Source organism: Brachyistius frenatus, unplaced genomic scaffold (genome assembly GCF_029030835.1).
Source record: "Brachyistius frenatus isolate BFR_SWC_R1_liver_20210118 unplaced genomic scaffold, ASM2903083v1 Contig_7, whole genome shotgun sequence".
NCBI lineage: Eukaryota > Metazoa > Chordata > Actinopteri > Embiotocidae > Brachyistius > Brachyistius frenatus.
In genome coordinates this window covers 8,018,485-8,045,363 of record NW_027210606.1, presented here as the reverse complement: position 1 = coordinate 8,045,363, position 26,879 = coordinate 8,018,485, and the positions used below count along the sequence as shown (strand labels likewise).

At 40.8% G+C, this 26,879-nt stretch overlaps 1 protein-coding gene across 5 annotated transcripts in view; it reads right to left on the bottom strand.

Annotated features, from left to right (window-relative positions):
* Positions 1 to 26,879, bottom strand: part of inpp4b (inositol polyphosphate-4-phosphatase type II B) — a 138,484-nt gene that overhangs the window by 79,524 nt on the left and 32,081 nt on the right. For 4 of the 5 annotated variants that reach the window (XM_069689283.1, XM_069689285.1, XM_069689284.1 and 1 more), the window contains exon 5: positions 9,257 to 9,336. In XM_069689283.1, coding sequence (XP_069545384.1) covers positions 9,257 to 9,336 — 80 coding nt within the window. Of the gene's footprint in view, positions 1 to 9,256; positions 9,337 to 13,110; positions 13,200 to 26,879 lie in introns of those variants that run through there. The other variant, XM_069689286.1, reaches the window with a different exon arrangement.

Sequence of the window (26,879 nt, the reverse complement as noted above, 5' to 3'; positions counted from 1 at the left end):
TGCATTAGATGCATTTTATGCACACACAAAAAAACACACAAAAACTTGCTTCCAACAGCCCTCTCCATGTGCAGACCACTGATAAAACATTTCCCACCAGCCGTATACTCAAAGGCCACGGCCTTAAGTGTCCTTTTGTCTCCCCCAAGTGCCTCAGTACATATGTTCTTCGATTCACTACTGCACTGATAAAACAAATAGGCTGTAAATAAAGACATTTATACGGTTAATAATTATCCTCCTCCTTTCATTACCATTTTCTTCAGACTGAATATTCCTCTGGTTTAAACTGAGCATCTCACGGCTGCACAAAGAACATTATGACATATGTGTGACTGTCACAAGGGAGGGAAGAAGAATCACCGCAGAGTAGTGAAAATAGCCCCACTGCTTTATATTTGGGGCACTTGCTGACCTATACAAAACAACAGTAGATGAGTTAATACTAAAAACTTACATTTCTTCATAGCTAAATCAGCATTTTGTGTGCATTTTATGGCAATGACATGTCAAATCATTGTATCACGTAATATGATGTAATTAAAAATTTCCCTGGAGCATGAAGGACTCCCAAAGAAACGTTGTGCTTATAACAGCATCATTTAACCACACATGAATAAACTCAAACCCAAACACTAACGTTAGTCGAATCTTTACGTGACTGGAAGCAGCTCTAAAATATAACGGTTTATCTGGTGGGGACCAGCTTTTTGTCTCCAAATAGGAGGAGAGTCTGTGTGTGTGAAAAGATAAATGTCCCCACAGTCAGATAAATACAAGTACACACAACCATACACATGGTCACAGCCACAATCATTCTCCTGTATAACTGGATCAGATTGTTGATCTTTAGGCTTTTAGGTCAGGCTCAGATAGAATCAGTCACAGGGGATAGTGTGTAAGGGAGAGTTGGCTGTCTGAGGATAAGTGTAAGAATTGGGACGGGGCGATACTAAGGGGATACTCTGGGGTGGTAAAATGATATTATCATGATAGCAGGCTAAACTGTTACTGGTGGGAGAATAGAGAAAGGCTCTATTCAAAGGGAATGGATGAATAAGCCATGAAGCCAGGCAGCCGAAGCACTGGTCTGTGATAATGTAGTTTTGCCATGGATAAATCTCGGATGCACACGCATGTACATGTAGACACACACGCACACTAGCACAAGCATACAAATTAATATCAGAGTCAAATCTCAAACTGTGCTGTAGAACTGGGTCATAGAGTGCCTCTCCAAATGTGTGCATGAAGTTTCATAGATAACAAGATGTGCAAAATGGGATCTACAGAGAAGCCAACAGAAGGAGTGCGTGGGACAAAACAGAGCTGAAGTAGCAATATTTAAACTGGAGAGTGTGTCACTAATCTGGAATACACATGCTCATACTGTATATTTTTAAGTACACCTGCATCCACTTATTTTTATGGTGTAGGCGCATAGACAACACTATTCAGTGATGGGGTGGGGTGGGGTGAAGGAGGCACATGTCTCTTTGTGGAGATAATAATCCTTCTCTCCATGTGTATACATAACATGCATTATTGAGAGAACTCTGCAGTGCTGTTTTCTTTGCTGCTCCTGTAGTACACTGGTTGTGTTGCTCGTCCTAGGTTCCCATTTAAACCATGCTAGATTTAGAATGTGCGTGCCTGCAGACTGAGCCAAACCCCATACTGCAGGGAGAAACAAGTACAATCCCTCTCAAGTTATTTAGTACGAAAATGTCTGCAGGGCTAGCAGATAAAAACTTGCAAATGTATGTCAATGGGTTTCCTAATTGAGTTTGAAATAAAAAAATGTGACAAAATCCAATGACAATGAAATTTTATGAACAAGCTTAGTTAAAAGTTAAACAGCTCATCATTAAATGACTTGTTATATAGCTTCAGTAAATATTCAGGTATGTATTGTTTAGCCAATTATGATAGTGATTAGCTTTTACAGTAGCTCCTTCATTCTGTGTAACTGTCACAACGAAAAACAGCAGGGAGTCCAAGTCCATACAACACACAACCAGAGAGGTGTGCAGGTACCAGGGCAAACGGCAGCATGGAGATCACTGCTCAAAGCCCTATATTGGGGCAGCATATTTAGTGTGGAGCAGGGTTAACAGAGACTTCCGATATAATGACTGCTCCATTAATCAAGAGTAATGCGGGACTAAGCTAAAAGCTGCAGTAATTATGTTTTAATTCATCATGAGTAGAACAATTATATGGAATGTGAAAAGTGACAACCTCACAGATAGCAGCAGTTTCTCAGCCCTTCACACCGTTTTAGCCTCTTTCAGTTCACTGTTTCTTACCACTCCAATCAACTTTGGGCCTCATTCACCAATATCTTTTTATCTAAGATTTTTCTTAAATTTGTTCTCAAGAAATGTCCTAAGAACATCAGATTCATGACGTGTTCTTAAAACCCCGATTTGTTCACACCTGTGTTCTTAGACTGATGAATCCCGTGGTCCTCCTAAGTTGAAAGCAGGTGCCAGTTGTTCTTAATTAGCATAAGTAAACACCCTGCCAATGCCCATAAAAGGACATGAGACTGCAGGGCTGTGTGCACATGGAGACAGAAAGAGAGGGAGAAGAGAAAAGTTGAGAGAAACGTAAATAATGCTGAAAGACGGTGGAGCAGCGGACTCCCAAGAGGAAGACCAACTACAGCTGTTCTGAAGCAGGGGTTCTGCTGCAGGAAGTGAAGAGAAAAAGCGTTGTCATATTTAATAGCGTAGCGTAAGTACTGGATGTAAAATTTTGAAAACAAAATAAGATGCATGTGATTGGATTTCTCATTCAGTGAACGCTGTCAGGAGAACGCCGCAAAACCGATTATGTAAAATTAACCAGCAGCCCGCAGACTGTACACTCCTGCAGCAACACCTACATACCTGTCCTACATACCTGCACCCAGATCCAGTTCACCTGCCCCACGTCTGATCTCAGATCCTGGACATTCAGGAGCAAACAGCCCAAACACTGACAGTCTCAACACTGGGTACAATCCCAGAAACACTTCAAGAAAATCATTTAAAAAATTTAAATACACTAAAACGTCTTCGATTTTTGTTTTTGTTTTGTTTGTTTCTTTAATTGTATTATATAAAGTATCACACCGTAAAAGTTAAATTAATTTTAATTTACTAACAAGCAAATCACTGCTGTCAAACTTGGACAGCAAGTCTGCTGACCGGGCCTCAGATTGTTAGTGTAGTGTTTCTTCTAAACCATGATGGTTTGTAAAGTAATGAAAATAATTATAAAAATTATGAATTATGAAGAAATATAATTGGAGATGAAATACTATATTATTATACACCTGTTGAATTAAATTAAACACACTTAACAAATTATTTTGCACAAACATGTCAGCAGTCATTTGTGCTTAAGTGTGCTCTTGAGTGTGCACAGATTTTGTTCTTACCCAAGAAAAAATCTCCAGCAATTGTTCAGTATCCTCTACATACATTCAATTTATGTCATAAAACACTGGGCATAATGCAGCTCTTGTGTCACAGTGAAATTACAACAAACACACTGTTGTTGTTGATGTATCTGGGTTTTCAGAGGCATAACTGCAGGCAAGAGAACACGGGAGATGCTGCAAAGTACATCTTCAAAACACAAATGCACACACATGCGGCCAGGCAGACATGCATACACATATGCATTCCAAAATCATTCCAGCTATCTAAAACTTATTAATTTCCTTGTAGATTCCTCTGGTATTGAGTATTTACACTATTCCCTGTTCGGTTTTCATCTCAATCAGGAGACAAAATCTCACACAATAAGGCCATTCACCTTTCAGATTCCAGTCTTGATTATGTTTATTCCTATCTCTACACACAAACTGAGACTGCAGCTTTAAATCAAGACATTCAACAGTTTTTGTTTGTTTTTTCAGGCAAACTTTGCAGTGACCATCGGACAAACTTGTGCTAAATTTGTGTGCTTTGCAACCATATCATCAATAATTCTCTTAAAATTAGAAATCTGCTCGTTTCTGGTGTTTTTTTTTGTGTTTTTTTTATGTAGCCATGCGTGTAGGCTGGTGAGTAACTGATATACCTCTGTGTTTTTTAGTTGTGTGAAAGCAGCAGGAAAGTATGATTTTCTCATCATCACTTAAATGGCTTCTGGTACCAACAAAAGAGGCCGATCTACACATGAGCTGAGTTTATGTGTCCAGAACCCAGAACACCCCCCCCACACACACACACACACACACCTACACCTTCAAAAAAAAAAAATGCACCAAATCCAATTTGTCGTGCCTTACAGGAAAACAAAAACAATCCGTGACGAACATCCAAACCAGGCACACATGAAAGTGAGCATGCAACATAAGAGGAGCTGAAATGCAAAGAATTCATGTGAATAAGGACTGAGCTTTGAGGCGGACAGCCTGGCAGCAGAGTCAACTTTACTGAAGGGCCGAAGTAAAAGCAAAAATCACATACACACAGTAGAGCTGGTCAAATACCAATTTCCTCTCCACATATGCTCAGCACCAATGTAAATCTAGAGCTTGAAGAGAAGTTGGTCAAAGTCATATTGGTTTTGAGATTCACTGAAAGGAATCCATCCTTGCCTCATGGAGATAAAGTAGTCCCACTTCCCGTTCTGCTGAGCGAAACTGCTCAAATTAACAGACTTTCTGCAACAACTGACAGACAGAGGATTAGAACATTGTATTAAAATGAAGCATTTGTTTCCATATTGGGCAGAATGAATTGCATTTCTGCCCATGTCAGTGCCGCAGCATCTGGGCTGCTTGGCCAGCAGAGCTAATTTGAACTGTGAATCACAGACTCTTCCACAGGTCAAACAGCCCAGAATGAATCATACATACTTATGAAAAGCTGCTCATCTTTGAAATGTTTTCTCACTGGATGAACCAACGAGCAAACGGCATATCAAATCAAGACAGTTTCCGTGGTCTGTCGATATGTGTTATGCATGCATCACTGACTGTCTATGTAGCCCATTCAAGCTCCAACACCACACCAGAAACAGATCCTCAGGTCACAAGAACTTTGTTTGAGTTTGTGGAGGAAAGATTTTAAATGTGGTACCTCTCATTGTTTAGTGCAGTACAAGTAACTCCAGGGTCTCCAACCAGTCGCGTATTAATTAGTTATTGTTCACATAAAAGAAGCTTATTCAGCTGGTTTGGTGAAGTTGAAGCTTTTGTTGTCAAGTAGATCACTATGTTACAGTACATAGAAATATACTGTTTATTGTGACCACAACAATAAACTTAAATAAAATTAAAGCTAATTAAATAAATCTCTACAATATTTACCAGCCCTTGCAATTTTGCAAAAATTCTTGCAATATTTCTGCAATAAACATCCTTAAAAGAAAAACTTTCAATTTGTATTGCAATTTTATTGTACTTTTTTTTTACCCCCTTTAAAATCCCTCTGTTTACGTCGACAACGTGATTTTCAATAATCCCCCCCCCCAAAATAATTTTGAACTTTTTCAGGGGCCTAGAGGTAAGATTAACCAGTAATTCTCAAGAAAAGAAAAAATATTAAAAAAAAGATAGCACAGTAACGGCAATCTCTTAATATTGAGGCAATTGTTGATTCTAGAAAACTGTTTTTTTTTTTCAGTTATTAAAAAGCATCGTGTCAGTGCTGTGAGTACCAAGAGAGGACTTCATGTTATCCTCAGGAACAAATAAAACACACTCCACCAAACAACAAAATGAATGAGAAACACAACAGTGCAGTTGTGTGTGTGTGTGTGTGTGTGTGTGTGTGTGTGTGTGTGTGTGTGTGTGTGTGTGTGTGTGTGTGTGTGTGTGTGTGTGTGTGTGTGTGTGTGTGTGTGTGTGTGTGTGTGTGTGTGTGTGTGTGTGTGTGTGTGTGTGTGTGTGTGTGTCAAACTCAGAGGGGGGGGGGGGGGGCTGCAACCTCTATTCTTACTGCAGCTCGTATAGTCAATCGTGCAAGACACAATTATACCCAGTGACCTGGGATCACCTCCAGGAAATGAAAAGCATAACAAAAGAGAGTAGAAAAAGAAGGGAATAAAGAGAGAAGATTGCCAAAGGGGGCATATTTTCAGATACAACTATGAGTGTGAAGGAAAAAGGAAATTCAGCCTGACAATACAAACAGGACAGTTTCATTTCAACAGTTTACAGGTGTAGAAAAAAACATCCTGACCGTTGAATCACAAGCGCTACTTGCATAAGAAGCCTTGAGGCATTATGCATATTTAAATACATCAACAGCACAAAGTCAGATCCGTAAAACTGAATCACAGACATGAGGAAGAAATACAAAAGGCTATTTTCCACCAGTTCTGTTTGCGTTGCGTTCCGTCTCCAACACGGCCACTGGAGCTGATCACCGCCATTTAAGTCAAAGCTTCATATCCCACCGGTTGCACCGTGGTACGTGTGGACAGTGTCAGAGAACTGGGTCGGCGCTTAGTGGCACGAAAGTTAGGCTCAAGTCTATTTTTTATGAAAGCCACACTGAGATCACGACAAGCTGAACAGAGCAGATTGGCCAAGCAGGAAGTCAGAAAGAGGACAAAAATAGAATCTGTTCACTTTTCAAAAATAAAACACCCATGTGCAGAACTAATTAGAAGGATTGATGTTTTTGAATAACTAAAACAGCAAGCTGTATTTACTTTGTCTGTTGGCTGCAGCATAATGTAGGCACTAACAACAATAAACACAATACAAACAAATAAGAAACCATTTAACAACATTTACCAATGCTAAAAGTACAAAAATCAAGGAGCAGTTAAGAAAAAACAGGCAGACAAAACACTTTGCCTATGAAAAGCTGCGGTGGGGTATGAAGCTGTGCAGAGGATGGAACAAAATAGAGGCGAGCACGCGACGTGACCAGACCATGCCCGGTGGAAAATGCACGTAAGAACAGCATACACTTATACAGTAGCAGACTTATCTTCAGGCGAATGCTTGAAAAACACACGTTCTACCATACACAACATTTACATAACAACCTACTGTGTACCAGCAGATAGGATCTTGTCCCTGGTCCCCATGGTAACCCTTCTGTTCTTTACCTTTCTTCATGTGGCCTTTGCAACACGCGTTATCACTCAAGACCACCAATTATGATGAGTCTGCCTGTCACAAAACCCTCTTTGTGGGCTTCAAGATATTCGATACCTTCAAGCTCGCCAGAGTCATACACATCCTCATCATGATTACATATTCATCTGAGGTGAGCATTTGGTGTCCAAACAGACGACACTTCATACCAGGCGCAGCAAAGACTAGAAAATCCCAGTAGGATAATAATCAATCTATTGAAGACACGAGACTTAAGCTGTGGCTCAAAAAGTAGAATGGGTCATTTATGAACTACTCGAGAAGCTCCTCTTATCCACATCTTGAACTGTCCTTGTGAATTAAATTCTTCAACACTGAAGATGAAAAAATAGCTAGTGTATATAAAGGCAGCCATTAAAGACTTATTTCAACTCCACAACAATAAAGCAAAGTATGTGATATATGTTAACATGTTTGGTCTTGTTCAATATTAGCAAAAGCCTAAATCTGCTTCAGCTCTGACCAGATTCAGCATAAATGATGGGTGTGTTTGGGTGTGGTCATACACTAGCTTCGCTGCACCTGTAACCACATCCAACAATGATTTCACTGGGCTCTGTCAATCAGCAAGTATACAAGTTAAACAATTGAAAGTCAGCAAAACTTTCAGCAAACTCTGTGACATGTGGGTTAAGATACGGTAGTTGGTGGTGTGTTTTTGGCAGTGGCAGCAAAAAAAATAGCAAAAAATAATTTGCATCAGCAATGGGAGATAGATGACTGAAGACAGATCAATGAGAAGTTGTTTTATGGTGATCATATGAATGCACTGTGTTGTACATGTGCAGTCAATGATGACCTGATCTGAGCGGCATTAATGACTACACATTGCTGTTCACTATAAACAATGACTCATTTCACATTGAAAGAAACACAAGAATTACAGTCAGTTTTCATGACAGGCCAGAGGTTTCCTTTTTCTCTATTGTAACTATAAGCAGATGTACATTAATGCACTTTTGTGCTGTTTCAGCCGTCAATCTTCAAACCAACATTAGATTTAAGCTCACTTTGTGTAAAATTAATAAACCTACCAGGAAAATAGCATTTCATGCCTGTCAAACCCTGCCAGCCATATATTTACAAACCTGCATCGTGGTCCTTAGCAATCATGTCCGGCACTTCGTAAGAAGGGTGCAGCATTAATCATGTTCAGGACCACAGCTTATCTGTTGTTTGTGACATGAAAATGTGTCCTCCAAAAGGCAAACAAACAATCTTCTCTATGGCAACATTACTGATCCTTATATCCTTATAGTCGCTGTCTTTGAGGAAGTATGTGCCCTATGATGTGCATCTGCTTTCTGAATACAAAGCTCAAAATCTCCTTTTTTCTCTGTTGTTTGCTTGATTTTATCGAGCAGTTATCTTACTTTGACTTTAATCACTAAAGATACAGAGCACATCCATGGTCTTGACCTTTATACGGCATGCTCACATGCAGAGTAAACTCCATATTGCTTTATGGTGGTCAGTTTTTGGCTCCATGTGCATTGCAAATTATATTAAAGAAGTACTTTATCGATCCACATGATGACATTGATCCTCTGCATTTGATACATCCCACAAACTAGAAGCAGTGGGCAGCAGCAGTGCAGCACCCAGGGACCAACTCCAGTTTTCTTGCCAGGGCCACAGACAAGAGTAAACTGGGAGGAAATCAAAGCACCGGCAGGAACCTACAGAAACATGTGGAGAACATGCAAACTCCACACAGAAAGGACCTGACAGGGCAACTCAGAAGCTTCTTGGTGTGAGACAACAGCGCAAACCACCGAGCCGCTTCTACAGTTGTCATTGGCCTATCTCTGTAAAGAGACACAGGTATTTCTTTTCATTCCACTCATTTAAAAGCCTCTCAGAAATACCCTTATTCCCATTCCTATTTAGCACAAAAAACAAAGAGCAGATCAGAGTACTGGGTTCCCACAACATCCCTGAAACAAACAACTGGGGCAGCTGCTGCAGCATTCCTGAAGCTGCTGCTGCAACATCTGTGGATATGGTGTCTTTTCCCAACTCAGTTTTAGGTTTAAGATGATCTGTCATTTCTTGTGTAGACACATAATCTTTGGACTCAGAAGTCTCAGTTCTGTTTAGCCTGGAGTGGACACAATAACTATGACAGAAACATGCACTTACCTGAGACTCAAGGTCAGTCGTTCATCTTTAGCCCTCAGCAGATCCCCTACTGAAAATGTGGCACTACCCAGGAAGCTGCTCTGTAGAGAGGACAGAGAGGAAACAAGCTGGTTAAATTAAGTATTTCAGAGGCAAGTGCAGAGTTGAATAATAAAACTACAGAAAGAGTACTGAACTCTTTCCTTTGGCAGCACACAGGTGTTAGAAACAGATAAGTCATGTGTCGTGTCAGATATCACTCTGACCACTGTGATCTGAAGAAGCAAAAATGTGCGATCATGTCGTCACAAAGCACAGGGACGTACAATCCATCTCTGTGTCTCTTTAACCATTTTCCCCTTTCTCACTGCTCTGACAACATGTTTTTGCTGTAGGCGTGATATGAACAGGGGGTGTCAGCACACCAGAACTGGGTCACAGTGAGAGAAGTACGGGACGAACCCATCAATAACGAAGAGGGATGATCCACATTTGTGGAGGACACATGCTCACACGCTCCCTCATTGTGTATATTGTGCCCAGATACGTGCACATCTACACACACACAGTACAAGCCCTGCAACTGCAAACAACACCATTAACATGGTAACTTATACTGCAGGAGGGGAGGGCTGCGACCGTGCCAAGGACACACACTGCTGTGAACAAAGCTACAACACAATGTAGGAAAAATAACAAGGGACAAAGGTGATTCCAAGTATTTCATCACAATGGTAGGAAAGACTTTAATTAAAGCATCTGCAGCCTGTTGACACAATCGAAATGCTACAGCGCTGTTTCCAGCGCATTCATTCAACAAATATTCAGCGTTTTCATTCCTAGACTCTTATAAAAGTGCTGCTGATGGTTCCTTGAACACTGAAATGACAATGCAAAACAACAATTTGTGCCTTGCCCTTTTTTTTGTTTGTTTGCATAGCTGTCAAAGGCTTCACCGTGCCTCTCAAGATGAAAACAGAGTTGTGTTTTTCTAATGAATGCAAGTGAGTTCAACAGAACAACAGAACCAAGCATTCAACAGATTTTTTTAAACTTCCCCTTAAAGAGAAGAGAGTGCAAACAATTTCAGCCTGTGAAAATGGAATGCATTGATCCAATAAGCCAGATGAGTACTGTATCATACTTACTTCATTAACAGATTTGGCATCTGTCACGACTGAAGCTGCAGTTAATCGTTTTTTTTCCAATCCATTCCACATTTGTCAATAAAGATAATAATAAAATTAAATCAATAACAATTTCCACAAATGTTCATTTTAATTTTTCAGAACTCAAAAAGGCCTCTAAAAATTGTTGCTTTTATCTGACTTATCAGTCCAAACAACTAATTTCTCTCATAAATGAACCAAGAAAATCAACAAAACTTCGTATTTTAGAAACCAGAATGTTTTGTAGTAATTTGAAAAATCATTTACATGATTTATAAATTATCCATATAATTGCCAATTATTTTCTGTGAACTGATCTATTAATCGACTCATTATTTCAGCTCTAGCTATGCTATGACAAATCCACGTTAAATACAGTTTCTTGTGTTTTTAGTTGCATTTATTCAGTGACAGAAGGCAGCTAACTCATTCCTAATGAATAAAAAATGATTCTCATGAGTTCCACTTAGTGAGAAGTAAAGAGATTTTATTTGGGGAAATGAAGGTGAAAACATTTGGTCTTGGTATGAGACAGCCCTGGTTCAGTTATCAGGAGACCATGTTGGATTGGTGAATCTCTATTGTAAAAAGCATCACAAAGGACATGTTACAGAATCATAGCGCTCAGGTCAAATGGCAACTGTGGTTAAATGGGAATGACTGCAGTGAGCTACTCTAGCACCCTGAAACTCAGCAAAGCTGACAGGTCACATGACTCTTACATTTCCTATTAGAAGTCAGTCATCAGAGATGTGACTCACTGAGCTTTAGTTTCATGACTTTCAATTATGTCACTGGCTAAAAATATTTTGCGACTGTTTTTCTTTGCCTTTCTTTCATTTTCTAGAATTATTTGGTCATTTGGCTCCACTTTTACCTCTAATATTCCTTCCTCCCTTTTCCTAACACTGCACTGCTTTTTCTCTCCCTCCCCTTCTGGGTTTCTCTGCAGTCTCGGGTATCAGAATTTTTTTTAAAAAGGGCATCCTGTCTAGTGACCTTTTCTCTCAATCATTTCCTCCCCAGCATTTTTCTGCTACCCCATACAAATCCCCATACGCTTACAGCAAAACTCAGCCTAGAACACACTCTCCTGTCCAAATCCATTCACAAGTAGGCAAACACACGCATGCATGCACACACAGAAAAGAAAGAGAAACAGACCAAAACACAAGGTCAGTGCGAGGAGAAAAAGAGCCATGACAATAAATAATACTGAAACACATGTGAAAGGTCTAAAAAAAAACAACATGTAAACAAAGTTCAAATTTACAAAGACACACAAACCCTAGTATCACATTCACTCACAAGTTTATGCAGCAGAGTGCCATTTCCTTATGAATTAAACAGACTCAGGATCCCCAGCAGGCACTACTTCGTATGCACAACGTCATATTCCTCAGCGCTGACGTACCGCAGCCAATCCCAGTTTGCCCTGATAACCCAGAGCACAAGTCACAGAGGACCATTACACCCTGTGGAGGAACATTATATCCCCATGTAGCCATTACTTGCAAGTCAGTACAGAACATCTGGTAAATGGTCTTAGAAATCCATTCCTTAGCATCTTTTTATGGCCCCTCACGATGAAGGCTTTAAAAGTAATGAAGCTCTGGAGACCCGTCTTCTTACGCAAGATCAAAGTAGCTATACCACAGAAAATGAGAGGAAGATGAGGGCAAGAAGAGGAGTGGAGTGAGAAAAGAAGACAAATGATGCTCTTCCAGGATCATGAAGGATTGATTATGATGGTCTCCCTCTTACATGCTGTTTTTTTTTTTTTTTTCTATCTATCTCTTCGCCTGCTCTGACTCATTCCCCTGACTGCTTCTATTGGTCATACCGGCTGAGAGCAGCAAGGGAAACTTTTGATCTATGATCTCCTTCCCCTGTTTTCAAAAAAAAGAAAAGAAAAAAAAAGGTACAGCTTTAACTGACGTTTTACACAAACCTAACACAAAGGAGCTCTCAAAAACACACACGCAAAAGATCAATCATAGACACAAAGTGATAGACACCCGTGCAGGAGCTGACAGACCTCACATCTGCGGGCCATCCCAAGCACCTGTCTGGACCCCTGAAGGCCACAGTGTCTGCTCATCACTTGGCAGAGGTAAACGGTCCAACTCGAGCTGTAGATCTATTGATTTTCTCCACGCCCTGGGTGACAGTGACACGCATGCACGTAGACACACACTAACACTCTCAATCATTCCCGCTCTCCCTATCTGTTGCTCACTCACACACCCACCAACTGCACAGAATAACTGCAGGTGAGGGCATCCATTCACATGCTACGCCAACAAATGACATTTTACAGAAATGGCAGCAGTGACAGTTTGAATAATATGCATCTGCCGTATTATGAACATTTATGAATATGAGCAGATTTATGCCGGGGAGGGTCAGTAGTGTCTACATGAATATACTACAAATAGAGCTCTACAAATTGGCCTGATTAAGTCATCAGAGATGTCACGACATGCCATTTATTCTGGCATGCAAATATGTGCACTCAGGCATAAATGATGGCTATAGTAAGTTAAATTTTACAAAGCGCAAGATCATAGACAGAAACACATACAGTAGTAGAACCACACACACACACACACACACACACACACACACACACACACACACACACACACACACACACACACACACACACACACACACACACACACACACACAAGGAAGTCCACTTACAGTTATGTTTCACAGAATCGCAGCAGCAGCAACGAGTGAGCCAGAGAAAGAGAGAGACTAAGATAACGAAAAGAGAGAGAGAGAGAGAGGAAAAAGTGATGTTATGTCTTCCTTCTTCCTCTTAATGAGCTCCAGGATGGTCTTCCTCAAGATCTTCCTCCCGTCCTTGGTTAGAATAACTCCATGTATACCTTATATTCGCTCTTTAGAGAGCAGCAGGCACACTGGCTGATACATACATGGCAAACACATAAAACCACGCACACACCACACTGCAGCCTGCGCTGTCACAGAGGATGGCTGGAGTGAGCCACTGGCGCTACTGCTGTTGCTGCTGTGGCTGGCTTGGTGGTAAGCGAGACCAGTGAGAGAGAGAGAGAGAGAGAGAGAGAGAGAGAGAGAGAGAGAGAGAGAGAGAGAGAGAGAGAGAGAGAGGAGTCACAAGAGTCGAGGGAGTCGACAAATACAAGCAGTCAGGCGGGGGGCGGGGTAGAACAACACAGAAGAGGAAGAGACTGAGAGGAAGGAAGACAGACAATTAATGGGCAGAAAACCAAGATAGCAACACAGAAAAGGGGAGAGAGGTATAGAAGATATATAGGAAGGTGGAGAGAGAGAAAGAGAGAGAGAGAGAGAGACACACAGACTTGTGTGTCACACCTCGGTTGCAGCCTGTGACTCAGATGGCCAAAAGGAAAAGAAGCACTTGTTATGGCTACTTGAATTAACATAAATTCCAACCACAAGGTGCAAGGTACATATGTAGGCGTGCATGTTTGCACACAAAGACTTCAAAACACAGGCTGACATATTTGAGGATCAAACAAGAGGCTTGTTGAGATACTCACATCCTCTATACATTTTAAATCTGATATTTACTGACAAGAGGCAGCAGCAACAAGGAACAAACCCACACAGCAGTGCCAGCCAGTGACACCGCGCTTAGGTTTTAACTATCTGGGCTCGAACCTTAGGTTAAGAAGGGTTTAATTTACCCATGCTGACACAGGGGGATGAGTAATTGTGGCAGAACAAAGGACACGCTCCACACTGGCCCTTATCACCCTGAACAGGTACACAACCAAACACAATGAGAGACACACACAAAGCAGTTCAGCACACACTCACCTACCCAAACACCTAAGGTGGAAGCACACACAACCTGCTACAAATTCACTCAGGACTGGAGGTCATGGTGATGAGGGGTCAACCTTTCTACCTTTCTGTATATAGGAGACGAGGTGTGTATTCTTGCTGCTTTTATCACCACAAGTATTGATGACCTGGGTGCTAAGTGGAGGTCAGAGACTGACGCATGCACTCATACCTGCCAAAATATTACCCAAGATGCCTCCCAGTGTGCTAACAAACTGCTTTCTCTGACTATGCCACAGTATTTATGTACACGGGTGCTGTTGCCAAATCCATTTGAACATTTTTAGTTGGTTACTGCTCATATTTTCTAAGTGATTACTGATGTGTTTTGTGGCTTTTCTTGTGTGCACTCCCACTCTAAATTTCAGCTTACAATAGGAATTAGTTGGATTCTTGCAGAAACAGAGATGTATTTTGAATAGCAGCATTCATGGGCAATCGGAGATCAAAGCTTGTTCAAAATATGAATCAAGCACAGAGCAAGAGGAAATGTTTATTGCCACACTTTGAAGTCCAAAATGTTTGACATATTTTAAGCATTGAAAATCTGAGTTCCTAAAAAGCAGTTTAGTGGGTACTGGTCTAACCTTCAACACGGAGAGCACAGGCTACTTAATTAAAACGTGAGAAGCTCCTGGCTGTAAAATGAGAACCCTTTAAAATATACTCGTTAATTTCCACTTTTTAGCATTTTTAACCAGCCCTCACAGCTGAACATGAACACAGCGCCGCACTGAACACACATTATTCATTGACCTTACATGAATCTGTGAGCAGATGTGTCAGATGTCTGTGTAAAGATGACAGAACAAATGCAACTGGCTGCTGAAGGGATCTCCGACCAACCAGTCAACCCAAACCCAGATGAGCACAGACAAAAGCACTGGGCTGTGTTTTCCCTGGTTGAGCTGATGTTCTTATTCTTAGCTGTCTATCCGTGACATTGTCCTTGCATTCCTCCCTGGTTCTCTACCTTGACCTCATTCATCTGCTTTTGATCTGGAAAAAAAAAAGGAAAGTCTGCAGAAGGACCTGAGCTCACCTCTTTTTGCCCTTCTCATCTATTTTCTCATTGTGTTACCACCAGCTTACATGACAAGGGCAACCAAGCAGGACTGATATTTCCCCTGTATTGGCTTGAATGTAATAAAATATATAACACGCCATGCCATTATTTAGTGAATTATTGTAGGTTTATTGTTACTAGGTCTGTTTATAGTGTCTGTTTATAGTGTCAGTCAAGCCTACAAGTGTTTTGGAAGCTCCTTTGCTGTAATGCAAAGTATTTCATAGTTTTGTTTTCACTTGGAAAAAAGGTTTAAAAATAGTTCATATCTTCCAAAAGTCTCCCCCAACACAAACATGAATCATCAAAAGAGGGTCATATTACAGCCAGGCTTGTCTTACTGTGGCCAACATAAGGGGGTTTGTTTGTGGGTTTTGATGTAATGGTCTGTTGGATATAATCAGTTGTAACAAGATTTTCAACGGTCCCAGTCTGACCTGTAGGGAAAGTATCGCAGGCTGCAGGTTCTGTGTACTTCCTGTTATGTTACTTTAGTCCTGAGGCAGTGTGTGTGTGTGTGTGTGTGTGTGTGTGTGTGTGTGTGTGTGTGTGTGTGTGTGTGTGTGTGTGTGTGTGTGTGTGTGTGTGTGTGTGTGTTCTAAACAGGAATATGGCAGACTTATCTAAATGTAATAACACTGATTTGTACTAAGATACAAAATACTTTGAAGTGTTCTTCTACTTAGTTTTTTTTTTTTTTTTTGCCATTACATGCCTTATTAATCGTTTGTACTATTTTTTGACTCTTTTATGAATACCTTTTGAAATTGATCAAAGGCACCAAAACACACCTACTGTAAAACAAGTCCAGTATTGTTGTGCAAACATGAAGCTGAAACAGGAGAGACGAATGCCTTCTGGGTCTGGCTTTGATAAAAGAAAGCAAAACTTTAATCTTTTTCAACTATAGTAAGATTATCGAGTGTAAAATTGTGGAAGTGGGCTCTTAATTGGCATAGCTTTCCATGACTTCACTTCTGTTCTCACACAAATCAGTGATAATTCTTATCTAACTTGGGAGTCAGACGAGTGTATATTACCATGACGACATGAAGTTAAAAAAAAACAAAAAACATTCTTAAAGTATATTGTGAAGTGGAGTACAAGGACCAAACACAAAGGGTGCATTACAGTGCATTAAGGACTGAATCAATACCTTAATATCTGAGTGATGTGAAAAGTGAAGCTACAATGGTATACTTAAATTAGTACTCAATGCATTTGGTAGTTTAATTAGCCAGCTGTCTGAGGACCACAGCTCACTGTGCTGAAATATGGGCTATAATGACAAACAAATTCAATCATTATCACAGCTTATTATGCCATCTTTGATAGCATAGCAATGAAGTCTCCATATTTTGGGGGTTGGAGATTTTTCACTGAATGTATTCACCAGTCTTTCGTGTGCTATTTCTACCATTGTGTATCTGCAGTAAGCCAGAGTGGGATTTTTTTTTCTGGGACTGTGAAATTGGCTTTTCCAATCAGATAATGACCCAAATTCATGTGTGCAAAAACAGACAATTCAACATAAATCATACATCATACAAACACTGTGACCTGAAGGAGCGAAAAGTAAAAGCAGTTCTCTTTCAGTGCTTGTCTTTTCAGGACACTAAAAGCGTTTAACATACTGAAAATACAACGCTTGTGATGCAATACCTCCCGCTTTTCAAAAACATTTAAACTGACACACTTCCTGTGCTAAAACTATGGAATCCAAGAGGATATTTTTGCACCTAATTCAAAGACTTCATGAGCACTCGAAAGGGCGCTTGAGTTTTCGAGCCTGAGAGGTAAATACTCACTGAAAGCTGACTGCTGAGAGAGAATGATTCCCTCCAGGGGAAGCTCCTTTTAGGATCCCGTCTCCTGCAGTTACTGTAAGTACAGAGAGATCTATAGAGTCGCGTATGATAAATGCTGCACAACAGCAGACAAGTTAATATCGCTCTTACTCACAAAACAGTTTAAGGTTCCTGAGGATCTGTGATTCTCTGTCGCAGAAGGAAAAAATAGCAACAGAGGCTCATACCTGCTCACACACATTCTTCAGCCTGTCAATGCATGCCCCTAAACAAGAATCCCTTCCTACCACTGTTAGTTTTCACATCTTCCTCCCTCTATCCCCGCTCTTGCTTACTTCATCAGGTTTCGGCTATGTCCTTTTGGGGCACGACCAACTGTCGGGCGTCCCAGGTTTTCTGACAGAAGCATCCAACAATAATAATAGGGAAAAGAATAATAGGGATGTGCCTGAGCGTCATTAAAACAGAAAATTTGATTCCAATGTTCATGTCTATCTATCTTTCAGGCAAAAGCTGCAAGTAGGAGAGACACAAACTCAAGTTGTGGCAGCTGCAACTTGCCCTTCGTACACTGGAAGCATATTACCAAAGCCTTCCCCCACACTCTCAGCTTTGCTTCATAAACTTTAATAGCTAACCCCAATGCAGACTAGGTGATAAAAATCAAGGCTCCCTTCACTCACAGTCTGTAAACATGACTTGGTAGCAGGTCTAGAGACTGTACCACCTCATTCAAATCCCCTCTCTATTGACTTAAGCACCACATTTAAATTACAGCACAACAAACGTAAAGCTGTTTTGAAAGAGTTGCATTTTAATGGGCTCTTTTTGTCTCTGTCAGCACATGAGGCAGATCCATATGATCATACACTTACTGCATTGCAAGTGTTTAAAAGCAGCTACTTACTGCACGCTGCTATCAGCTCGAGCTGATGCAGGCTGTGGATAGGAACTTCCTCTTTTCTGTCTCTGCAGTTCAGAGGCCCACAAATGTAGCAAAAGTTGCATACAAAGTAAAGGAAAAAAATATATCTTTTCATCACCCACAAAACATGTTGCTAAAACCAACTTCCTGTTTGTCACATCATATATTATCTTGTGGCATGAGTACAAGCTCCACAGACAAACAATAGCTGAATATAGCCTGCAATTTTGTGTACAGCAGAGTCACAACATGTGGTTCTGTGTACTAATTTCCTTACATACCTGTGGCTAGATGGCAGGGAATATCCAGCTTGCAGTTCCCTGCCCTTATGTAACAGCAAGAAACTGCTAGCTCACCCCGAGGCTACAGGCTTGGCTAGGTCTCTCTCTCTTTTTCTCCTTCACATGCACTCACATGCACAGGCACACAATAATGGTGCCATAATATGCTAGCTCATGCCTGAAGTAGTTGATAGCTCTCTTCTTCAGAGAGCAGGGCTACAGGGGCTGTGAAAGTAAACAGCTCGGATCAAACCAACTCTTAGCTCCCTTTGAAGAGTGAGAGACAATTACAGAGATCAATGGTGCAGCCCAGAGGTGGTTAACAGCCTAGACAGGCAGAAAGACAGAGATTGATGCCCCATAAGATCTGGAGAGAGTCTGCTCCTCAACGGCTGCCCCGTTCAGTCAAATCCAGCGTTCAAGTGCATCCTCACTCAACACACATGTTGGAAAACAATGAACGTAACAGTAGGCTGCGATACATGCACTGTACCTTGGGAGCATTCACCCCTCAGTGGGCAAGATTCATACACTACTGTGCGGGTTTCACCGCAGTACATTTGAAGTTGTAGCAAATGGGGGTCAAAGCTTTGTGTGGGTGGACAGGTCTTCCAGCAATACTCTTCAAGTGTTATCCCCTGTCTTAACTACATATAAATACAGCACAGTACAAACTCACAAGGAGATAATGATAGCCTTGTGACCACTGAGCTTCTGTAAGACTGTGTGCATGCTCTTCTGTGAGTTGTAACTTGCATGTTGCATGTTACTTCCGCCTACAGTACCTCGGACAGCATTTGAACAGCTATAAAGATGGCAAAAACAGACTTAGAAAACTGCACTGCCAAGTGTCAAGTGAAAGTTTGTTTGTGTGTGTGTGTGTGTGTGTGTGTGTGTGTGTGTGTGTGTGTGTGTGTGTGTGTGTGTGTGTGTGTGTGTGTGTGTGTGTGTGTGTGTGTGTGTGTGTGTGTGTGTGTGTGCGTGCGTGCGTCCGTGCGTGCGTGTGTCACTCACTCCTGGTGCAAGAGGTGAGCCGTGAACTCTAACTTTAAAAGCTCTGGCAGCACACTTGCTCTCACTGTGTAGGAGTTTCAGAACAAGCTCTCCTGGACCTTCCTTTTCTAGTGTGATAACATAAAACTAAGTCCATATAGAAGCTGCCATTTCAGGTGGCACGCTGTACCTCGACGTCGTAAACAACAAGTTGCAGGAAGGAGTGGGAGAAGTGCGACCGCAGGTAGCTATTTTTGTTTTCTTAGCACGCCACAGCCGTATTAGTGGCCTAAATGACATATTTGAGAGCTGATGTGGAACAACACCAACAAAAGAGCCTTTTGAACTGAATATACTGCTTATGTGAAAGTGGAATTTGTCCTTCGTGGCTCGGAGATAGAATATGAATAGATTCAGAGAGTGTGTTTTTTTTCCAATCATGAATAGCAAATAAGATTCTTAAAAACGAGGGAAAGATAAGATCAAAACAAATATATTTATATTTCCTGGATAGGGAAAAAAAATAGCCTCTGAGGTTTTTAATGTCTTCCCGCCCTCTTTGGGTGTACAGAGGGGAAACAATGTTGGCTGATTTCTGATAATCTTATAATTCCATCTGAGCAAACAGAACAAAACAAAACAACAAGGCAGGGACAAAAGAACGCTCTGCCCCACAATCGTTTACTCCTCTGTCCTCCTGGGTGAGGGAAGGTGGAGAAAAGTAGAATGCCATTATCTCCATCAACAAGCTTAAAACGCAGACTGCTGTAAGAGAGGTGATACACTTTAATGTCTGCACACGCCGATGCTTGGACAGGCAGGTGCAGAACTACTGTCCAAAAATTCGGTATTACATCTATCTTAACTGAACAATTGAGCCTGGCTTTAATTGTACGCACCCAGCATGACTGCACAGTACATTGACACCCACACACGATTACAAATGCTGCTTGCCCAGAGGCTGACTCACGCACTGTGCGAGAGACCCTGGCCGGGCCAGCAAGCTCATCAGTGGCTCAGTTAGCCATGGAAAATAGCTCTCTTTCTGCAAAAGAAAACACACACACACACACACACACACACACACACACACACACACACACACACACACACACACACACACACACACACACACACACACACACACACACACACACACACACACACACACACACACACACACAGCCAACAAGCATCAGCACTTTCCACCAGTGTCTCTCTCAAAGGAAACCATTACACTGCAGAAACCCACGGGAAGCCAAGCAGAAGGGGATTTTCTCAAGCACTTCTCTTTACCCGTCTCTCTCAGAAAAAAATGAGAGAGAGAAAAAAAAAAAAAAGCCTAACTTACAATAAGCTACTTTTCCCTGAGAAAAAAAGATAACAGTCAGCCGAGCATCTAATTCACCTGTGACCCAGTAATTTATTTGTCTGATAATCTGCTATTGCAGGCGACGCTAACAATCGCCGATAAAATGGGTAGAAAGACGAGGGAGGGTTACAAGGGGTATGGGCTGGGCTGATTGGTGAAGGCGATATTTGATTAAATTCTCAAATGAATAATGCATTATGAAGTTGATCCAGACAAATCCCACCTTGAGGAGATTGTTGTGGGATTATATGGGGAAAGGTTTGGGAGAGGTTATGACAAAGAGAAGGTCTCCTGGAAAAGTGCACTTCAGCATCAAGTGGTTACCTGGTGCTTGATAAGGCAATTTGCCGTACCCCCATTTATATGCACGCCAGCTGCGTGAAGAAAGAACACATTGTGAGGTGCATGTACAGGAGTTGATCGTGTAAAATATAGCCCTAATAGTATGTCGCACAAGTCTATTACATATTATATCTGATGGCCTCATTTATTTCTTTTTATAGTTATTTCATCCTGATATTCACTGATATACAGCTGAGTTTAAATTATGAGAATATCATCTATACAGATTTAGCTTTATATCTCCTAGCTTCACTTACCGTCAAATACGTTTATTCACTTTCTGGCTGAGAGTTAGAAGATTAATACTGCTCTTGTGTTTGTATGGGTTAGGGTGAAACAGGAGTCAGCAGTTAGTGAGCTAAGCATAAAGAAAACCACACTGTCTTGTTTTTTGCACTTCATTTTTTTAAAGTTTTAGTTAGCTTAATTAATTCGGTAAAAAGGTGCTGGTAGGAGGTTTCCAGTATTAGCGACAAGCTCGGCTAACCGATTGCTGGCAACGACTTAATATTGGTCAGACAAATATGAACGCAATAATGACCTTCACATCGAACTCTTCGGTAATTAAAAAAAAATGGTTAAGTATTCCTTTAAAGTTGTTGTTTTATTTTGTTTTCACATTTTATTATGCACTTCATGCAATGAACAGATACAAAAAAAAAAATCAAAACAATATTCGGTGTGACCGCTATTTGCCTTCAAAACAGATTCTCCTGAATATTTTTTTTAATGTTTCTTGGCAGATGCAACTTGCAACAGTTCTTCTGTTAATTCAGTCTCGTCCCTGACTGACTCCATGTTTTGAGATCTGTTGCAGGACTCCGACGTCTTCTTGTCACTGAATATTGTTCTTTATGACTCTGGTTGTATGTTTGGGATACTTCTCAAGCTGCAGAATGAACTTAACACCAAGATGACTCCCTGATGGTATCTGAATACCCAAAATATGCCTGAAAGTCTTAAATGCAGTGCGTTTTCCACAGTGTTACAAAATGAACCACTCAAAGATTGAACCAAATACTGACAGAAACCACTTAGTTTATTGGCACCAACCCCCTGCTTGTGCCGCTTGTGTATCAACCATAGACCTTTTGCTGGTGTATTTTACACGTGTTAACTTGTGGCTTTACCCTTTAAAAGAAAGGGCGTCTCCTTGTGGCAACAGCACCAGTTCACAGTTTTTATTAGTAATTAGCTTCTCTGCTTAAATTTAATTGGTTGCTTTTAATGAGCGTGCACTATTTCAACAACTATTTTCACGAATGACTGCAGACACCCTGACAACAAAACGTGGAGTACACTTAATTTCTAACAACTGTAAATATTCATTGGCACGATGAGTCACTTTATTGAAGAGCATGTCAATATAGTGGAGGGGAACAATGTGGGGAGGACAGATTAATTATCTGGTGGCTTCCTAAATACAGTAAACAGGAGTATGAAGTATTGTCAGCCATTGGAAATAATTTCATTAATGTGAAGCACTTCAGAGGCTCAGGCTTTGGAAATGTTTTCTTAACACATCGCTCCGGTGTGACATGTTTTGCTGCTCACAGTCTGTCCATAGGGCTTTTCACATACCGTGTGAGACATACAGTATGTAGTGTTAATCCAACATGACAGAGCAAGTGCTCAGTTGTCAATAAAAATGCTTTAGTGTGTTTAAACTTTCTATTCTCCGGGGTCAGGGGCCATTTATTCCCTCTCAACTGTCATCCGTCGAGCTCCAATACTTTTACAAGTGTGCTAAAGCTAACAGGATTTTCTTTTAATAAGAAAAGGTAGAGAGCGGTGCGTTCAAAGCTGGCATATCACGCCTTATCTGCATAGTACCTCAGGTTCAGGCTTCAGGCTTTAATTCATTACTATGTCAAATTTATCTGTCTTATGAAAGGCAAATCCCATTCAGGTTTGGAGGCTTGCCATACAGTATATAATCTGAATCCATAATATTAAAAGCTGCCATGGTTTCTTTAATGATGAGGTTGATTTGCAGACTGTGTGTCTACAAACAAGCCTGACTTTACCCTGCTAATAAAAGCCATACATTTTCCATGCCTCTATTAATCCATAAACAGTACTTTGCTTTAATGTAATGCAAGCGTTTAAGCAAAAAGGTGTTTTATGCCTGCCAAAGTGGAAGCTTAACCAATTAGCATTCAGTACCAGGCAAAACTGGTTACTCTCTCCTATCTTGCTTTATGTTTTATCCTCCAACTTTAGCTGGTAATGGAGCACAAAACTAAGAGGCCATCGGTTGCTGTAATGGGAGCAGTGTTTAAAACGAATTCAAACGCTCAGTAATCAAGTGAATTATTAGCAAGGCTGCCAGAACACAGGAGTTTTAACTTAAATTAAATTGAAATTAGGTAGAATTTAGGAAAGAGCATTTCAGTGATGCCTGATTAAAGAGAGGTATTTCCTAGGTTGGGTGAGGCAACGGAAAGTAATTGTGCGATCTATCAAATGCCGTCTTTGTTGCCTTCATGGAAGGCAACAATGTGAAATTAAATGCACATAAATGAGCACAATTCAGGACGTTGGAATGAGCAGAATGTAAGACTACAGTCTGTGTACAGTATGTGATATCTCAATCAATGGAACTGGTTCTGTGGCATCGTGAGGATGCTATTACATACTCAAAAGTGACACAGCTAGGCCTCACGTTCTCACTGTTGGTTTACTAGTCATTTATATGACTGACAGATATCAATACCAAGACAGTCCGACACAAATGTCTTACCTCTGCTAATGTTTCAGAGCAGGTATCACGGGTTTCTGATGGATTTAAAGATCATACAACAAACAGCATTCTACTAAAAGCCCAGGCAGAATCTAATATTACACAGTTTGATTAACATATTCAACCGGAAGCCGTCTTTGACTCACTTTATCTGTAGGATTATAGCAAAGCCCCTTCTTGTCTCAATCTACAGTATCATGCCGTGGATTGTTTTCCATATAACTTTTACGCTTTGTCAACAGAGATGGTGTTTGAGCTGCATTTCTCACTTGTATGAAGGTACAGGTATGATCCACTGTATCCATGGCAACATTATACTTTCTATAAGTGAAGACTTTTTATTCCGAATAACATTGTCTGTCTCTGTCTCTCTCTCAGACACACACACGCACGCACGCACGCACGCACACACACACACACACACACACAGAGAAAAGTGGTTTGAGGTGTATGAGAGGAGTCCCAAAGCCTGTGTAAGATGACACACACTTAAAGCTCATATTCATTATAGTAAATCAGGTTGCACCAAACACCCCAATTTATATGCCGCAAGCATATTGAGTGCAACACAAGAAGACGTGAGTACCTTCAACATAAATCGGACAGATTAAATATCAAAATCTAATTCGGTGTCAGGCCTGTTTTTTCACTTAAGCATAAATTACAAAGGTTGAAAAACAAGCTGTTTTTTTATGTGGAATTCATAAAGAAAAAATGAAATAATATATTGTATTTCCATTATTTGTTTTTTTTTACTTTCAATTAAATAATACAAATATATATAATGATACTCGGATTCTGTCTGCAGTCTACAGTACACTGGTAGCGGTAATTAAATGCTTTAAAAATGCTATACATCTGTAAATGTAACCTCAAGGACATGTTTTCCTTCACGTCTGTTTTGCTGCATTTTCATCACGTAACTACATTGATTGTGAATGAAGCTGAGCGCGTCCAAAAGGCAGGTGACCTACTCCATATTATGCCATTCTGTGTGGGCACAGACGAAGCACTGAAGCTGCTGCTGCTCTGCTAATGTGCTGCTCACACTACGCCTTCTATGTAGACGGTCTCAAGGAAGGTCACCGGTTTGATCCTTGAACCCAATGGTATAAATCTGCAGGATATTTAAAGAGCAACGCTTCACTCATTTTTCACCCCCCATGGTGCTCTTGGGGAAGTTTCTTAACGCTTCACTCATTTTTCACCCCCCATGGTGCTCTTGGGGAAGTTTCTTAACGCTTCACTCATTTTTCACCCCCCATGGTGCTCTTGGGGAAGTTTCTTAACCCCAATAGCACCAGTGGAGCCTTTCACTGGTCTACAGATCACACTATCACACATGACGTATAATGGGTTGTCCTTTAATCACAGGATTGGTGGTTCAATCGCCTTCAGTGACACAATGAATCCCAGCGCTGCTGGCAGCTGACGAGCTGATAGGCGTTTTTTATAAACACAAGACATCAGTGTGTGAATGAATGGTGTGCATGAGAAGCCATTGGAAAGGTGGTGTGTCCATTAAGGTACTAAAGTGTTATACAAGTGCCATTTACTGTAGTTGTACTGGGCAGCTTCCAGGTGTGGACGTGTGTCACTGTAGGCAGGACATTATTTACAGAAAGAACTGCTTTCAGTGATGGCAGTCAATAAATAATGGTTCAAGTTAATATACATGTTTTATGACACAATATTTTAATTAAGTAAGGATTCAAAATAATATTACAAGAAGTTATATTGCATAATGTATGAGGAAATCCTCAGGGATATACGTAGCTGTATTTTGTAGGAAAAAAATTACAACACACATAATTTAATTTAATAGGGAAGGACAAACTGTTGTGTATTGATTATAGCTGTGACATTTTAATATGCTGCATTGACACAACACTAATTGGACATTGGCATGCCATGCATCCATTACAGAAAATGGTTTGGGCAAATGGTACAGAAGCAATACTATTAATCTTAAATTTTGTGCACAGCGGGACAAGCGCACAGGAAAGAGAGAGAGGTTTCTAGTTTAACTAATTTTAGTATTGCAGACTTGAACAGCAGTACTTTTCAGCACTTGTGACATTGGCTGACATTGCCACAATGATGGTGAGGGAAGCAAAGTGGCATTCAGACAAGAGACAGTCCTTATCTGTGGACTCGTACTCTGGTAGGTTATCACCGCTGAGCTGTCCACCCAATCACTACCAAGGCCTTTCTTGGATATCTCTGAGATTGGTTCTTGTATGGTGTGTCCCTGTCTGTCTGTCTGTCTGTTTGTGTGTGTGTGTGTGTGTGTGTGTGTGTGTGTGTGTGTGTGTGTGTGTGTGTGTGTGTGTGTGTGTGTGTGTGTGTGTGTGTGTGTGTGTGTGTGTGTGTGTGTGTGTGTGTGTGTGTGTGTGTGTGTGTGTGTGTGTGTCCCCTCCAGCTCTCTCTCACTGTCTGCTCTGTTCCCCTGCCTGCTTCCATTTCTCTGCCCCCTCTCTTTTTCTGGCAGTAAACACTTGCACTTACAGAAAATTCCCACCACATTGACACTCATCCAGCTAAAAGCAAGTGGCTATGCCAAAAATATGTCAAGTCACCGTCTTTTACACATCATGATTATTGGCAGGGCAGGATTAACTGAGGCTGGGATTCTCCATACTTCAGCAGTTCATAATTGGAGTGACAATTCAGCATGGGACAGTGGCTGTTCGAACAGCCTCCTGAGATGTGGCTAATATCTGCCAGTCAAACAGTCCTCAAATCAGGTCGACAACACAATAACAGAATCTGCATGAATCACCACAATGAAACACAATGGGATATGGAGTCACTGAGAGATGGTACGCAATGTCAAATCAGTTGATATATGAGTTATTTTTTGTACTTTGGCATTTAATTTTATGTTGAAGGAAAAAAAACAATATATTTCAGAAAATATACCAGAAAAATATTTTAATGGTTTGTTCTGTTAAATTAGTCATCTATAGATTTTCTCTGAAAACTTGGCAAAGTCAAAACTAACCGGATTTTCAGCTCAGCAATTTTTCAAGGTCAGATCTAAAAACTGTGATGAACTGGGACTTAAAGTCACAATTTAAAACA